The 17,743-nt window shown below is 50.6% G+C and overlaps 1 protein-coding gene across 1 annotated transcript in view; it reads right to left on the minus strand.

The window, feature by feature from the left end:
• Nucleotides 1-286: 286 nt before the first annotated feature.
• LOC126529703 (multidrug resistance-associated protein 1-like) overlaps nt 287-17,743 on the minus strand; it is a 91,768-nt gene continuing 74,311 nt past the window's right edge. Inside the window, exon 9 of the mRNA XM_072284609.1 lies at nt 287-358. Within this exon, the coding sequence (XP_072140710.1) occupies nt 287-358 (72 nt within the window). The remainder of the gene's footprint in view (nt 359-17,743) is intronic.

The raw sequence follows: 17,743 nt of genomic DNA on the forward strand, positions 1-17,743 counted from the left end.
CACAGGCTTACAGAGAGTAGACCTTTAAAAATTTCTAGGGGGTGGAGGCAAACATTTTATAAAATATTTAAAAGCAGTAAAAGAGTGCATGTTGGTGACTGTAAGGGGTTTAGCGAAGAAGAGTGACCAGTGCCTTAGTAATATGGCCATATGCGTGAGCTCGTCGCTGCTGTGCTTGGCTGAACATCGACTGATACCCGTTCGCCCGCGTCCTACTGCAATAAAGCTCATTTCAAGTGGTACATGTGCTGGTCGTCGTCAATTCTGAAACTCCGAAGTCCCTGCTTCATGCCTTACGACGCAAGTGCTGCTCCTCTGGCGGCCTCACCCACTCTGGTGCCTTGTGAGATCTCTCCATCTTCACCAGCACAGACGACAAAAAGGTTGAAGATTGGATCTCCTCCTACGAGGGAGTGAGTGCCCATAATAAATGGGACGACAATACCAAGCTGAGGAACGCTATTCTTTAGCTATTGGATGTAACCAAGACATGGTTTCTTCACCATGATGCCGACCTTACTACATGGCGCGTGTTTAAAACCGGCCTCATCCAAGTGTTCGGTCGCTTAGTGGTACGAAAGCTTCACGAAGAGCATCGCTTGCCCACAAGATCCCAGCAGGTGGGTGAAACTTTGAGAAGTTCTATAGAAGACATCGGCGGCTTGTGCAAGCGGCTATTCCCGAAGAAAATAAAATCAAGCGTATCATGAAGGGTATTGAATGCGGCGCGTTGTAAATGTTGCTATCGAAGAATCCTCGCACCGTCGCGAAAGTAATTGACCTTCGCCAAAGTTACCACGAGTTGCGCAGGCAACGCTTCCAAGCCAGACACTCTCCTGCTCCAGACAATACCATATCAAGCCTCGCCATCGCAGACGACCACAGCCCTCTGCTTTTGCTGATCCTAGGAGCTTATTCACGCAGACGTCTTCAGCAAGCTGTCTATGGTCTCGTGCGTGCCGGAGCCGTCGCCATATACATACACCTCCGCTATTACACCACCTCCATCTGGCAAGGGGAAACTCCCCTTCCAATAGAGCGGGAAACGGGCTTTTGTCACCTTCATTCCAAAATCAGGCAAACCAATCAACACGGACCATTTCAGGCCTATATCGTTGTCTTTATGCGCGGGCAGATTCATGGAGCTAGGGGTATGGGATCGCCTACCGGAGTACCTGGAAAATGAAGGAGGCCGTCGTGGCCACCATGTTTGGCTTCAGACCACACAAATAGCCACAACATGTCCTATTGCAGTTGCGCAGGGAGGCCCTCTAATCCAAGCCCTGCCTCACAATGACCCAGTAATACTTGCTATCTCAAAGAAGCTTTTGACAATGTGAAACACAGTGCCATGCCACCTCAGTGTCTGTGTTTCTGCCACCTCAGTGCCACAAACTGTAGCCCCAATGCCTTCAAAACATCAGACTTGCTTACGGACAGAGTCCCATTGATTCGTTTGCAAACTGAAGAATATAGACCCTATCAGATGTGCACAAAGGGCGCCGCACAAGGCATTGTACAGTCGCCCCTGCTATTTAACAAAGTTAACATAGTGCTCAATTGGGGAATATCAGAGGGGTGCAGCACGCGTTGTACGCCGACGACGTCACAATCTGGGCAACGGAGGGAACTTCGGGCCATATGGAGGAGGGAAGCCTGCTTGCAGCGGCTAGCGTGGTGGACGCACACGCTGCACCCTGTGGCCTTCAATGTGCACCTACCAAAGCGGAGTTTGTCCACATTAGGACCTCGCCTAAACATAACACCATGATTTTCTTATCCCATTCAGCCGGACCTAAAAAAGAGGCACTACAGACACGAATTCTAGGATGATACATCCATCAGCGACTTCGGGTGGACACAAAACTGGACAAACTCCGTAAGAATGGAGACCAGGTGGGCCGTATGGTGCGCCGCGTCTCCAACAAGGGGAGCTAACGGAGCAAAGATGCCTTACGATTGGCACATGCTTTGGTCATTACTAGAATACTTTACTCGGTGCCCTGCCTTCTTCCGCGCAGGCACGTAAAGGACACGTTAGACGTCACCATACAAACACTGATAAAGAGCGCCCTTGACCTTTCATTACCTACTCCGAGTACTCGCCTTATGGCACTAGGGGTAGTCAACACTTACCAGGAACTCAAGGAAGCTCACCTCACAAATCAGCACACAGGGTTAGCCCAAGCATGCTCTGGCCAGGCACTGCTTGACAGGCTACATATACAACACGACGTACATATACCGGAGAGGGTGCGGGCACCGGGAATATGGCACGGCACCACATTAGTACACCTTCTCCACACGAAAATAGATAGAGAAGAACATGAGGGCCGAAGAGCGGCTGGGATGCGTGCGCTCGAGCGCCATTATGCCGGACAGGGTGGTATATAGTACGTTGACATCGCTGACCCAAGCCGAAGGGGGTGGTACACGGCTGTAGTAGTTCACCAACAACGACAGGTGGAGCTCCTTCAGAAATCCTGGACCTACAGAGGCGGAGAAAGTGGCCGTGGGCCTGGCTGCTTGCAACCATTCTTCAGAACATATCATTACGGACTCGTGAAGGACGTGCCGCAACTACGAGGCCAGCCTCGTAGTTGCGGGACGTCTGTAGTTGCGTAGTAGCCTCGTAGGTCACAGTTCTGGAAGAAACATTGCGCTGGAGCATGAAGAAATCAAATCCGCATAAAAACATCGCTGGGCTCCAGGTCGCCTAGGGAGAAATGATGCCGCGAATGCGGCTGGCCGAGCACTCATCACCCAGGTAGCTCGCGTTGCTTCCATGGACTAGAGTGAACGACAATATTTCAACAACTTCGTAGAAATTCTAGATTTTTATAGAGATAGTAATCGCCAATGCCCTGTGCCCGCTAAAGATCTCGGGAGGGCGAACGAACGCCTGTTGAGTAGAACTTGTTGCTGGGCGAGTTGGTTGAGATTTAATGAATACATTGTTGCGCTAGCAAGAAAATAAATACTTAGGAGGGCAAGTAAGAAACGATAGGTCAAGCGCTGAACCTGGTCGGAGAGCGTGGTCTCGGAGCTCGACCTATCGCTTCTTACTTTCCCTCCTAAGTCTTTATTTTTCCGCTAGCGCAACAATGTATTCATTAGAACGCCTGCTCCGGGGCTTTTCAGAAACACAAAGCTAAATAAAAATTAATTAAATTAAGGGGGTTTACGTGCCAAAACCACTTTCTAATTATGAGGCGCGCCGTAGTGGAGGTCTCCGGAAATTTCGACCACCTGGGGTTCTTTAACGTGCACCTAAATCTAAGTACACGGAGGCGGGCTTGCTTGGCTGCACAAACCGTCAAACCCAAATGGCCTAGGTCCAGAGAGCCAGGACGGCGGTTTCTACCAAAAAGTCCAAAACTAGGGACACCACCTGGTATGTATATCTCCACTACAGTGTCCACACATCACTTTATTGTGCAATAATTTGTTATGCTCAATTTTGTGCAAGTGGCATTTCTAAACAATGATGCCTTTGTGTTTGCTACCGCCACGCAAACGCCTACGCGGGGTCCTGCGGCTTCGTCAAGCTGTCCATGTGGCAGCTTTTTCCGCATGCCCCTTGCGTCATGTACTGATGTACTGATGCAAATAAACATCATTGTCATCATTGTCATTGTCATAAAAGCTTTCACCACCACCACCGCCACCGCCACCTCTATTCACACCTATGCTCCGCAACATCATCCAAGATAAAGTCTCTTGACTCATTCCTCGAGCCCGTGATCTACCGTCAGCGACCGCACCTCTCACAAACTCAGAAACAGTTGCCCGGCCTTGATGGCCGCGTTTCTCTCCTCCACAGATGCCTCTACCAGAACGGCTGCATCTTCATACCTTCTATATGCAACTCGGAGCGTGGTCTCAGCAGGGGCGCACCTCAGATGATCGTCGGATATGTTTTGCTTGTGGTGGTGCTGGTCAGTCGCGCGCCACAGCCGTCGTTGCATGCTTTCTTTGTCGAACGACCGGCGAGCACCACGCTACAATGCTCATTTTTCTTATGCACCTCCGTGCGCGCCTGCTCCTTCATTTAACTCTGATCGCCTACCTGTACCTACCCGTCCATTGCCATCTCTGTGTTGATGCTCGCTTTCTCCGATGGTCGCCGTACCGAGTCAACTAAACAGGAAAATTTATCGCCGCAGTTTCCGAGGCACGAACACGTAGTTCGGCCCCTGTCGCAAAGCACAAGTCCTCGTCCCTCTCCAGCCAACGGGACTGAAATGTCTGCCTAAGGAGTGCGGATGTGTCGATCCTTGCACTTGTCGATACAGGAGCCACCGTCTTTTTCATGAGCACGAAACGGTGCCGTTTACTTCGCATAGTTCTCAAGCCTTCATCGGACATGTTTCTTCCAACAGCGAACGTACAAAACTTAACGCTATGGCTGTCTGTACTGCTCGACTCGCTATTCAAGGACTCTTATGCACCATTTATTTTGTCGTGCTCCACTCATGCTTTGATGATATCATTTTAGGCTTGGACATCCTTGCCAAGCACAACGCCAGGATTGACTGATGTCTCGTCTAACTCAAACTTTCTGTGCTTTGCAATGTTCAGGCCGTCAGCACCCGACCACTTTGTCATAAACAGCTAGTATCTGGCGACACCACCGCTCCTTCGTGCTCTTTAACCCTTGTGTCTTTGTCATGTGCCACTATTTCTGATGGAAGTCTGTCCTTTTTACGCCCTCCGATGTGTTTACTCGCAGATATTCTGTACTGCCTTCTGGATTCCTCACTGCTCACACTGGAGTCATGAAAGTGCTTGTAAGTAACGTATTTGCTTGCCGCTTAACTTCATTTCATCGCGAACGCATCGGTCGCGTTCAGCCTGTCGAAAGCCTTTGCACCTTTGACGGTCCTCCCCCTTCTCCTTCGGTGGACATTGGCGCACTTGCTTGTGACGTCGCCGTAGCGCCGCCACTTCTCGACGCTTTTCATCACTGAAACGACGACCAAGCGTGTTCTTCAGAACGGAGTTCTCCTTCCTACGTTTCGCGCTTCCTTCGACAGCCATACTTCTTGTTTCGGTCGTACAACGACCGTTTCTCATCAAATGAACACAGGAAGCCATCAACCTCTACGACAGCAACCTTATCGTGTCTCAGCCTCATAACGACGTGCGACTGATGACCAGGTTGCTGAGATGTGAAGTGCGGCCTTTCTTCAGCTTTCAAACATTCCTTGGGCGTCACCAGCCATGCTGTTACCAAAGAACATGGTTAGATTTGTTTCTGCGTGGACTACCGACATCTGAACAAGATCACACGCAAGAAAGTTTATCGGTTGCCACGCATCCATGAAGCCCTGTACTGTTTGCAGGGTGCGAAGCTATTTTATGCCATAGATTTAAGCTCCGGATATGCCAAGTTACTATGGCCCCGTCCGATCGGCGGAAAACAGTACTCCTTACTCCCGACGCATTTTATACGCATTTGCGCCTGCGGCTTTCGAGAGGATGAGGGAGAATATTCTAGGAGGCCTCATATGAAACACGTGTTTCTGGTACCTCAGTGACGTAGGTGTGTTTCCCGCTGATTCAAACGCATGTCAGCCATTTCGAGCGCATTTTGCAATGCCTCGTTGAAGCACAACTCAACTCAACTTGAAAAAAAGAAATGTCGTTTCGGTGCCCGACAGCTCACCATTCTTGGTGTTTCGCGAGATGAAGGCATTCTTCCTGATGCAGCCAAACTTCGTTGAATCGTCGACTCTCGAAAACCAATGAATCTGACGGAACTTTGAAGCATCGTCGGACTGCGCTCACATTTCTGCCTTTCTTTTTAAATTGTGCCTTTGTAAGTAGTCCTTTGACGGACCTCCTTGGCGGCGACACAGATATATTTGCTTGGCCGCCAGCTTGGACTATGCCTCCACAACACTGCGTCGCCTGCTAAGCTCGCCACCCATCCTACTCTATTTCTTTCCTGCAGCCCCCTCCTAGATCTATACTGATGCCAATGGCGTTGGACTCATCGCTGTGCTCGTGCAACAGAAATCGGGGCTGGATGAATATATCGTCGCCTACGCGAGCCAAAGTCTCACAAAAGCAGAGTTTAATTGCTCGGTTACACAGAAAGATCGTTTCGCCATTATCTGAGCTCTAGTAAAATTTCGCCCTTACTTGCACGGTAACCCTTTCAACGTCATCACTGACCATCAGGACTTTTGTTGGCTGTCCACCTTGAAAGATCCATCCGGCGGCCTTGACCGGTGGGCCATGAAGCCACATGAGTAAGACATTCACGTTTGCTACCGTTTCGGTTGCAAACAGACAGATGCCGGCTCGCTTTCACGCTCAGCGTTATCAGCTGAAAGTGCTTGCCTTTCCGTGCATGAGTTCACATCTGCAGTACGCAACAATTGGCTTCGGAACTGAGCAATGATCCTTGGGTTAGTGCTATGGATAGCCTAATTTCTCACCCTTCCACCGCTTCCCCGTCCCAGGCTCTTCGCCGCCGGGCTGCCCACTTCGTTATTCCTGGTGGCCTTCTTTACCATCCGAACTACGACTCTGACGGTCACAAGTGGCTGCTTGTCGTACCCCGCTGTTTTCTTGTTCATATAAGCGCCACTTGTCACCGCTGACTCACAGTGCGCTCACGCCAGACTCTTCAAGACCTACACTCAGCTGCGCCTGCGATTTTACTGGCGCACCACGTATAACCACGTGCGAAAATCAATTCACTCCTATGCGCAACACCAACGCCAGAAATCACCTCACGGGCAATTTTATTCGTCACCGCCCCTACCGCTGCCCTAGTCGACCCCATTTATCGTGTTGGCATCGACATATACGGCGCGCATCGATCAGCTCCACATCATGGATTATCGTCGCCTTGAATCACTGGACCGGTAATGCCCAAACAGACGCTCCACCGTCTGCCGCCTCCCGTGATGTTGCATCGCTCATCTTACGGCATTTCATTCTCCACAGTGGTGCCCCTCCCGAACTCCTGAGTGGTAGAGGCCGTGCCTTCCATTCCTGTGCGTTGAAAGACCTGCTCAATAAATGCAGAATCTTCCCCCGTACCAGTACAGCATACGATGCACAAACTAACGGCATGACAGAGCACTTGAACCCCACTTTCGGTGATATGCTGTCAATGTGAGTCGCGTCTGACCATCCCAACTGAGACCAGATTCCTCCATTGGTTACAAATGCCTCCAGTACCGCGCCACAAGCTACTACTACATTTTCCCTCTACTGATGCATCCGAAAGTACCAGGCTGTTCGGAGCTGCTCGACCTACCAAGGAATGCTGCCAGCTTGCCCGCTCTTTGTCTACCGACGACCAGTGGCAGCAGCAATCCCGTCTACCTGACGACCATTCTCCATGCACTTTTCTCCTGCTTCTTTGGTCTGGCTTAGAGGGCCCGCGACCACATGTGGCCTCTCCACTAAACTTGTCGGCAAATATCCTGGGCCCTACCGCTTTCTGGAGAAGACGTCTTCTATTAATCACCTCGCGGAGCCAGTCACGCCACCGTCAGAACAGCGCCATCACTTGCCAACGACCATCGCATCAAGCCGTACTATGATTAACTTGGTGTTCCTTCGCGTTAAGCCATCAGGATGGCGTCTCAATGTGCGGAGCGTGATTGTAGCGAAGTCACAGTCGGTAATGTGTGAAGAGGACTATGATGGTGGCCTGAGAGACGACGAGGAAGAGGGTAGTTTTTATCGCTGCTCTACGCTTGTTGGCCCAGCCATTAAAAGCCATCTGTAAATAGACGCACGCTTCGTCCTTCCCGTAACATCATTGGTGGACGTGCGGGGTAATCACTTGCACAAGACGGAGCTCCGCAGCGGACGTAACCTGGCCACCATGTCATCCGAAGGAGAGAGTTCAACCACGGCCCCGTCGTCGCCACCGACGGTCATCCTGGCCCAGCCTCGCAACCCTGGCATGTTTTCCGGGATCGACAACGTTGACGTCGATGACTGGTTGCAGAATTACGAACGGGTCAGCGCACACAACAGGTGGGACAACACGCTTATGCTGGCCAATATAATATTCTACCTGAAGAAAACGGCACGGGTCTGGTTCGAAACACACGAAGAAGAGATTACGAGTTGGGACCAGTGCAAGCAGAAGCTTAGAGATTTGTTCGGCGAGGCCGTCGGCCGCCAGCGTGCTGCGAAGAAGGACCTTGGGACCCGTGTACAGACGTCCACTGAATCTTACGTTGCGTATATCCAGGACGTCCTCACCCTTTGCCGCAAAGTGGATAACAATATGGCAGGGGCAGACAAGGTCAGCCACGTTTTAAAAGGCATCGTGGACGACGCGTTTAACCTGCTTGTTTACAAGAACGTAACAACGGTCAATGAGATCATTAACGAATATCGCCGCTTTGAAGACGCGAAGAGTCGCCGCATAGTTCAACAGTTTACGCGGCTACCCAATACCGCAGCTTCATCGACGTGCGAAGACATTTGTCCACCGCGTGAGCCCACCTCCTGCGAGAACGTCGTACGTATCGTTCGGCGAGAAATCGAAGCAGCGTCTCCTGCCACGCCAGTGACGCACAGCTTTGACGATTCCAGGCCGCTTGTGTCTCTCATTCAGTCGGTAATTCGCCAAGAACTGGCCAATGTGGGTCTTCCGTCCATATGCTCCGCTAGCCGTCCTGACTTTGCTTCGTCTGCTGCCTCTGCCCCTGTTCACCGGAGCCAATACGGTCTATATCCGGGCTATCGCAACCCGGACGAATGGCGTACACATGACGATAGACCCATCTGCTTTTACTGTGGACGTGTGGGACACATCTCTCGCCACTGTCGAAGCTCCTGGCCAGCCCACTCTCGACCAAGCTTTCCCGCCTATCGCCGCTCCCCACTGAATCCCCGCCCGCCATCCCTCTCCACCGAGGTTGAAGACGCACCTGACAACGCTCGAGCCACCGTGACCAGCCGCTCGCCATCACCACATAGTCGCCGCTCCCGTTCGCCCCAGCATCGTCGCTCTCCATCTCCAGCTTACCGTTGCCTCTCTTCGACGAGAAACTAACTGGGGCAGCTCCTGGAGGTGACGCTGCTCTAGAACCCTGGCCTGAAATTCCTCTGTTCACCCTGCCTACTAATCGGAACCTTCTGGACGTAGACGTGGATGGTTTGCCCGTTACAGAACTCATCGACACTGGAGCCCAAATTTCCATCATGAGTGCGGAGCTCCGAACGCGTTTGAAGAAAGTACTGACTCCTGTCCCGACTCGACTGCTCCAAGTCGCCGATGGTGGAACTCCGGTTGTGCTTGGAATGTGTACTGCTCGTGTCAGTGTCGCCGGTCGCCACACGTCCGTTTTGTCTAGTGTGCTCGAACGTTGCCCTCACAATGTGATCCTCGGACTTGACTTTCTGGTCGCCCATTCTGCTCTGATTGACTGTTCCGCCGGCGTTGTACAACTTGACCTACCCCTACCTGTTCGCGTTGACCTTCCTGCTCAAGCTCCAACTCAGCTTTGTTCCGCGGATTTTATACGCCTGCCATCTCTTGCAGCAACCTGCATCCCTGTCTTAGCCTGCCCACCTGCACCTGACGGAGACTACGTCCTTACTCCCGCGACTTCAGTCCTGCTTTCTCACAATGTCTCCTTTCCGCACACAATCGTTTCTGTTGCGGACAATCAGACATGTCTTCCCATCCTAAATTTCGGACAGTGCCCACAAGTAGTTCCTCGAGGCATGTCTCTTGCCACATTGTCACCGACGCACGAATGCCACATTTCCGCTCTATCTGTTGAGCCGTCTTCGACCAATGCTCATTCTGCGCCTTCTACATCAGCCCCGACCGACGACTTTACAAAGATGATTGCACCGGATCTCTCAACTCAACAAGCCGCAGAGCTCCATTGCCTTCTCGAGTCCTACTCCGACATTTTCGACCTGAACGATCGCCCTTTGTGTCAAACTACGGTCGTGAAGCATCGTATAAATACCGGCGATGCAGCACCTGTTCGCCGACGCCCATACCGGGTGTCGCCTTCTGAGCGACACGTTATCCAGAGCGAGGTTGACAAGATGCTTGCCGAAGAGATTATTGAACACTTTTCCAGCCCGTGGGCGTTCCCTGTTGTTCTCGTCAAAAAGAAGGATAACAGCTTGCGATTCTGCGTTGACTATCGTCATCTAAACGCGATCACCAAGAAAGATGTATATCCACTTCCCCGCATTGACGATGCTCTGGATTGTCTCCACGGTGCCACTTATTTTTCATCTATAGACCTTCGCTCTGGATATTGGCAAATTGCCGTGGATGAAATGGACAGTGAAAAGACCACATTCGTCACACCAGACGGCCTATATTAGTTCCGGGTAATGCCTTTTGGCTTGTGCAATGCCCCGGCGACCTTTGAACGGATGATGGACATGCTCTTGCCTGGTTTGAAATGGTCCATCTGTTTGTGCTACTTGGATGACGTCATCGTATTCTCTTCAACTTTTGCGACTCATCTTGAAAGACTTTCATGTGTTCTTTCTGTTTTTCGCACCACTGGCTTGCAGCTCAACTCATCCAAGTGCCACTTCGGTCACCGCCAAATAATCATGCTCGGACACCTCGTCGATTCGTCAGGCATTCGCCCCGACCCCGCTAAAGTTCATGCTGTGCAGAATTTCTCCGTACCAACTTGTGCCAAAAATGTTCGCAGCTTTATTGGCCTTTGCTCATACTTCCGCAGGTTTGTGGAAAATTTCGCCCATGTTGCCCGTCCCCTGACTGACCTCCTGAAGAAAGACGTTCCTTTCTGTTGGGGCTCTGAACAAGTGTCTGCTTTCTCGCAGCTGATCACGCTGCTCACCACACCTCCTGTTTTCGCCCATTTTGACGCCTCCGCTCCGACAGAAATCCGCACTGACACTAGTGGGTACGGCATCGGCGCAGTTTTAGCTCAACGCCAATGTGGGCACGACCGCGTCATCGCCTACGCCAGCCGCCTCCTCTCTCCCGCAGAGCGCAATTACTCGATTACTGAGCGCGAGTGTCTCGCCCTCATTTGGGCGGTGGGCAAGTTCAGACCCTATAAATATGGTCGGCCATTTACAGTTAGAACCGACCACCACGCCCTTTGTTGGCTTTTCTCCCTCAAGGATCCCACTGGACGCCTCGGTCGCTGGGCCCTACGGCTGCAGGAATACACATACACTGTGGTCTACAAGTCGGGTCATCTACATCAGGACGCCGACTGCCTGTCTCGTCATCCCGTCGGTGTACCGGACCGCTTAGTGGATGTCGCAGCGATCTGCGTTCTTTCGCTCTCTGCCTTGCAAGACATTGGCGCTGAACAACGACGCGATGAGTCGTTACGGCCCATTATCGAACGCCTGCTCTCTGATCCGTCTGACCCATCCCTTCGCATGTTCGTACTACAAAATGGCATCCTTTATCGCCGAAACATGCACCCAGACGGGCCCGAGCTCCTAACCGTCATTCCGTCTCATCTGCGACAGATTGTACTGCAGCAACTGCACGACGTTGCCACCGCTGGACACCTTGGCGCTACGCGGACTTATGACCGAATTCGGTGACGGTTTTTCTGGCCCCATCTCAACCACTCCGTTCGGCGCTATGTTGCCGCGTGTGAGTCGTGTCAACGCCGGAAAAGACCAGCTGTGCCTCCTGCCGGACTGCTGCAGCCTTTGGATATACCGGCTGACCCTTTTTTTCGCGTTGGCGTTGATCTTCTCGGACCATTCCCTATATCGAATGACGGAAATATGTGGATTGCTGTCGCTACGGACTATACTACTCGCTATGCCATTACTAGAGCCCTACCGACCAGCTGCGCTACAGACGTCGCTGATTTCTTGCTTCACGACGTTATCTTGCACCACGGTGCACCTCGTCAACTTCTCACCGATCGCGGCAGATACTTTCTTTCCAAAGTCATAGACGACCTACTTCGATCATGTGCTACTAAACACAAATTTACTACCGCTTACCATCCTCAAACTAACGGTCTTAGCGAACGCCTGAACCGCACATCAACTGACATGCTAGCAATGTATGTTTCCTCCGATCATCGCGACTTGGACATTGCTCTACCATTTGTCACGTTCGCCTACAATTCCTCGCGCCACGACACAGCTGGCTATTCCCCCTTCTATCTCCTCTTCGGCCGTGAGCCAACATTGCCTTTCGAGACACTCCTCTCGACCACGCTCGACTCGCCGACAGAGTACACTCGGGGTGTCATAACCACAGTGACCCAAGCACGCCAGATTGCCCGCATTCGTCTTTCTGCTTCACAGACACGCCAGAAGTGCCGTTACGACCAGCGCCATCACGACGTGCATTACGAACCCGGTGCTCTTGTGCTAGTCTGGTATCCAAGTCGGTTGGTCTGTCGGAGAAATTCCTCTCGCGATACTATGGCCCTAATCGCATACTTCGCCAGGTGACCCCTGTTACATATGAAGTGTCTCCGCTGGATGCCACGGTGCCTTTACCTCTCTCTGACATCATCCACGTCAGCCGTCTCAAACCTTACCTTTCTCGGACAGATGAGCCGCACCAATAAGGTGCTTTTTCCGACGGGGATGATGTCACAGTCGGTAATGTGTGAAGAGGACTGTGATGGTGGCCTGAGAGACGACGAGGAACAGGGTAGTTTTTAGTAGCACGGTGTTTGCTCGGGATCACAGCACGGCCCTTCGTCTTCCTCTTCAGTGGGTACATGCACACGGGCGCGTCTGCTTCATTACAATGCTCCGGGAGCGAAGCGTAGCCATCCTGGTGACTCAAGACGCGGAGATGACCGTGTCGTAATATGTTTTCAGGCGGTTGACTTTTACTTTCTCTCGCCCGCGACGACGCAGGTCTGGTGACACGGTGAGCGGTGAGCGGCTCGACGATGTAGTTTACCGGTGAAGTGGCCTACGGACCGTGATAACGCGCCAGGAGTTCGGAAGAAAGGCCAGGAATGTGGGCTGGTATCCAAAGCCACACAAGCGAACCAGGAGTAAAGTAGTGCGGTGGTTGATGAGTACGGCCATGTCTTGTCTTTTGACGTTCCTGAGTCTCACTAGTCAGGGCGGCAACCTTCAGCATATTTGGCGACTTCGGAAAGCGGAGTATACTCTGAGCGTCAGGTTCGTATGGCAGTATGGTGTCCAGTGGGCATGAAGGCTCATGACCATACACAAGGAAAAAGGGGGAAAAGCCGGTGGTCGCTTGCGTAGTGGCGTTGTATGCGAACGTAACAAAGGGGAGTACGGTGTCCCAGTTGGAGTGGTCGGATGAAATATATATCCGCAACATGTCGCCTAGTGTGCGATTGAACGGCTCGGTCAGACCGTTGGTTTGGGGATGGTGCGCGGTCGATTTGCGGTGGATTATCCTGCAAGAAAGGCGTCGGTCAGGCAGATATGATCTCTCAAATGCTGTTCACAGCGTGTTTACAGGAGGTATTCAGAGACCTGGATTGGGAAGAATTAGGGATAAGAGTTAATGGAAAGTACCTTAGTAACTTGCGATTTGCTGATGATATTTCCTTGCTTAGTAACTCAGGGGACCAACTGCAATGCATGCTCACTGACCTGGACAGGCAAAGCAGAAGGGTGGGTCTCAAAATTAATCTGCAGGAAACTAAAGTAATGTTTAACAGTCTCGGAAGAGAACAGCAGTTTACGATAGGCAGTGAGGCACTGGACGTGGTAAGGGAATACATCTACTTAGAGCAGGCAGTGACCGCGCATCCGGATCATGGCACTGAAATAATCAGATGAATAAGGATGGGCTGGGGTGCGTTTGGCAGGCATTCTCAGATCATGAACAGCAGGTTGCCATTATCCCTCAAGAGGAAAGTGTATAACAGCTGTCTCTTACCAATACTCACGTACGGAGCAGAAACCTGGAGGCTTACGAAGAGGGTTTTACTTAAATTGAGGACGACGCAAGGAGCTATGGAAAGAAGAATGATAGGTGTAACGTTAAGAGATAAGAAAAGAGCAGAGTTGGTGAGGGAACAAACGCTAGTTAATGGCATCTTAGTTGAAAGCAAGAAGAAGAAAGCGCGCCACATGGGCAACGATGCCGCCGGCGAAGCAGATAGGCCGGTTGTCTTGAGTGCGCCACATCTGGGTGGGACGAAAAAATTGTGGTGGCGTTCGGGCAACTGGAAACGAAGCCGGATGCATGGGTGATGAAAAGGAAGCTGTCGGCGCAGGTGGGCGTGCAACTACGGCTGCGTAACTGAGCGGCAGCGATGTAGGGTGAGTGGCAAAGTCGGTATGGGATAGTGGCACATTCATAGGATTATTGGGGGGGGGGGAGAATTGTAGAAGCTGCAGGAAGTGCTTCAGATATCTGAGTCCGGATGGCTTCCTGCAGCGTTGGAGGCAATGCTGCCGTAGGTGCGTCGCTGTGAGGCAGCAGCGAAAGCTGCCTGGCCACCTCTTCACGAATAAAATCTTTGATATGCTGCGAGAGGATCGCGTTGGTCATGTCGGTAGAAACCGCGATGCTCGAGACGGAATCGGCTTCCTGAATGTTCTGGTGGGCGATGGAACGTTGGCGGCGCAGCTCGTCAAAGCTCTGGAAGAGGTTAATGAGGACGGATACGCTAGTTGGGCTTTTTGCCAGCAACATCTGGAATGCGCTATCCTCGATGCTCTTGAGGATACGCTTGATGTTGTCATCCTCTGACATGCTGGGATTTACGCGCTTGCACAAATCGAGAACGTCCTCGATGTAGATGGGGAATGTCTCTCCAGGCTTCTGTGCGCGCTGGCGTAGACGCTGTCAATCAAACACTTCGGCAAAAAGAGTCTTAAACGCGGACCATCTTGTAAAGCCAGATTTGTAGTTGAAGAAGCAAAGTTTGGCTACGTCGGCGATGTAGAAAGCACGTGGGCCAGCTTAGACTGGTCATCCAACGGGCACTTACACGTTCGTGCTATGGCAGCCACTGTTCCACGTCGTGTTCGGTGGTCACACTGAAGGTGGGTGGGTCGCGTTGACGAGGGATGGCGGCGCAGATGACAGTGGCAGCCGGTGGTGCAAGCAACGAGGTGGCGGGATCAGGCATAGTGCAGGGCGATCTTGTTCGTAGGGTTCGAGTGCGGAGTTCCAGGACGAGGCGAAGGATCGCAGCAACCTCCACCAAATGCGGCGAGTTTTATTGTCGTTCTCAACGTTGTGGAACGCTAGGTATATATAGGCACTGCAAGTGCTGTCCGTAGCACGCGCTCGCTCGCGATCACGGCACAGTCCTTGGTCTTCGTCTGCAGTCGGCACATACACAGGGGCGCGTCTGCTTCATTACAATACATTCAAATGCGGTGCTTACAGAAGAACACCGATTAAAAACGCACAAATAAACAGCCCCTTACTCTTCTGCTTTTTCCTAAGTGAGAGCTTTGGACAACTGTTTCGACATACTACCAACCGAGCCTCAATGTTTGACCACCTGGTGGCTACGGCTCAGACTAGTGTTGCATCGTACGGAGTCTTACTCTTTTATAAGGTTAGTCATGACAGCCTAGACTGAAAGGAACAGGTTCCAGACAGACTTTGAATCCGCTTCAGTAAACAACAAAAAGGGGACGTGGAAACTGCTGGCCTGCCTTAACATTACCCTGACCAATAGGGCTACAATAGAATTTGAACCACGTACTGGGCTGTGCCTAATCTCATTAGCGGTTGTTGGACTTTAGTAAAGCGTTTGGCACTCATTCGCATCACGGTTATCTTTCTCCCAGTCCCACGATCTCAGCCATTCTTCGCTTCATGGGTGCTTCTAATTTCTGTCATCAGGTTTCCGCGTAATTTTTCGGCAGGCTCGCTCTCATAGAATGCCAGGAGTGACACGCGCAGCGGCATTTAGCGAGCACTCCGTCAAAGGAGCATTTTTGTCGAATCCCACGCTGTCACTCCGCTGGCCTATGTGAGGTTTCGACGACTTGGCTGTTCTTCAATAGCCGAATTCTCAGGATCTTCTCCGCATAGGTCATAGATCGCAGAAAAGGTGCTTGCCATAGCGGGTGCTTTGTGGGTGGCATTTATACCTGACAAAAGTGCGCGCGACATCATCGTCCCCCCCCCCCTTTGGTGACGGTGTCAATGCTCCTCCATTCATGGGTTTCATTCAAGCGCTTCACGCAGGCTCAATTACCGACAGAGAGAGAGAGAGCGGAGAAATTGCTTGCATACTTGGTGCGTCATGCCGCCTACTCGGCATATTTTAGAGATAAGGGGCTTAAAAGTATATATATGAAAATCCCAAGTTAAATTACTGCAAAAATGTACACCCAATACTTGGAATGTCTCCAATACGTCTATATTGTACACGCCTGGTATTATGTTTCGCAACTCAGCGGTATTGTTTTCTGGGCGGTAAAGTAGTGGTTTGGGTTTATTCTTATTTATGACTAAATAATTTTTACTCGTCCCAGCAAGAAGAGATAAAGTTTCGTTCGTCGTTTCTAATATGCTTTACAAAAGCATGTGAAAAGTGGACAGCGCTTGACAAAAAAAAAATTGAGACGTTCGTCTCACGAACGAGCTGCGCAACACGAAATACCGTTATCGTACTGACTTGTTGAACTCTTGTGAATGTGACAGCCAGTGGATGTGGAAAGAGCGGAATCTTCTGCTCAACCATGCACCTATTTCCCAGTCACTTATGCACATTGTCAGTAATGGTGTTAAAATAACCGGTTAGTCACTACCTGATGCATTCAATGATTTTCTAGTCACTAATAATAATATTCTCGTATGCATGAGTGCCTGCAATTTCATAAGAACAAGTGTTGCAGACACAATCTTCCTGCACCCGACCAATGAATCAGAGTTAATATGCCTCTTTTCTGAGCTGAGCAACAGCCGTAGCCTGGATTTAGATAATCTGCAGACAAAGCCAATTAAGTATGCCCTAGACATTGTTGTCCCATTGCTGGTATACATATACAATTTATGTCTTGATACCGGAGTCTTCCCGCATAAAATGCAAGTCGCTAAAGTAATCCCGTTATTCAAGCGTGGTACCACATCTGTCCCAAATATAGGTAGATTATTCATCATTCAGAAAAAAACTCTCCGTGTGATATGTGATGTACCATGGGGCTCCCCAAGTGAACCTCTTTTCCGAGAACTGAAAATATACAAAGCGCATAATTTATACATTTACAGGTTAGTGCGTGCATACGTTAGGTAATGTAAATCGAATAATTATTATATCCGTTCCATAGCTAACCTTAAACAGAACATACGCCATTATCAAACACGATCTCCAGAATATTGGTACGTAATGCACCCGCGCACTAATTATGGAAAGTAAATGATTGCTTATACGTGGCCTGTCCTCCTTAACACACTGATCGCAGATGATATCGATGTTTTACAGTCTTCGTTATTTAGTCTGTATAATTATTATTGCTGCTAGAGGTGGTTTTATGCTTAATACTTTGTACTTGCAGATCGCAATATTACTTTTGCAACATATGTTGTTAGTACGCATGACTGATCTGATTGTCGTTTTCTTTCTTTTCTCTCCATACTGCTGATTTCTTAATATGCAAGCTAAATAACTTGCTTTGGTTTATCAATTTTAGTGTTTGTTTCGTTTGCGTTATTTTATTCTTCTTATTCTGCTTTATTGTTATGATTCCCACATGCACCGTTGTTCCCTCTGCTGCTGCCATAAAAGAAACGCCGATCAACTTCACAATTTCAAGCTTGAATCTTGCTCATTCCTTGCTCAAACCGCAGTAGCCTTGA

This window comes from Dermacentor andersoni, chromosome 9 (genome assembly GCF_023375885.2).
Source record: "Dermacentor andersoni chromosome 9, qqDerAnde1_hic_scaffold, whole genome shotgun sequence".
NCBI lineage: Eukaryota > Metazoa > Arthropoda > Arachnida > Ixodida > Ixodidae > Dermacentor > Dermacentor andersoni.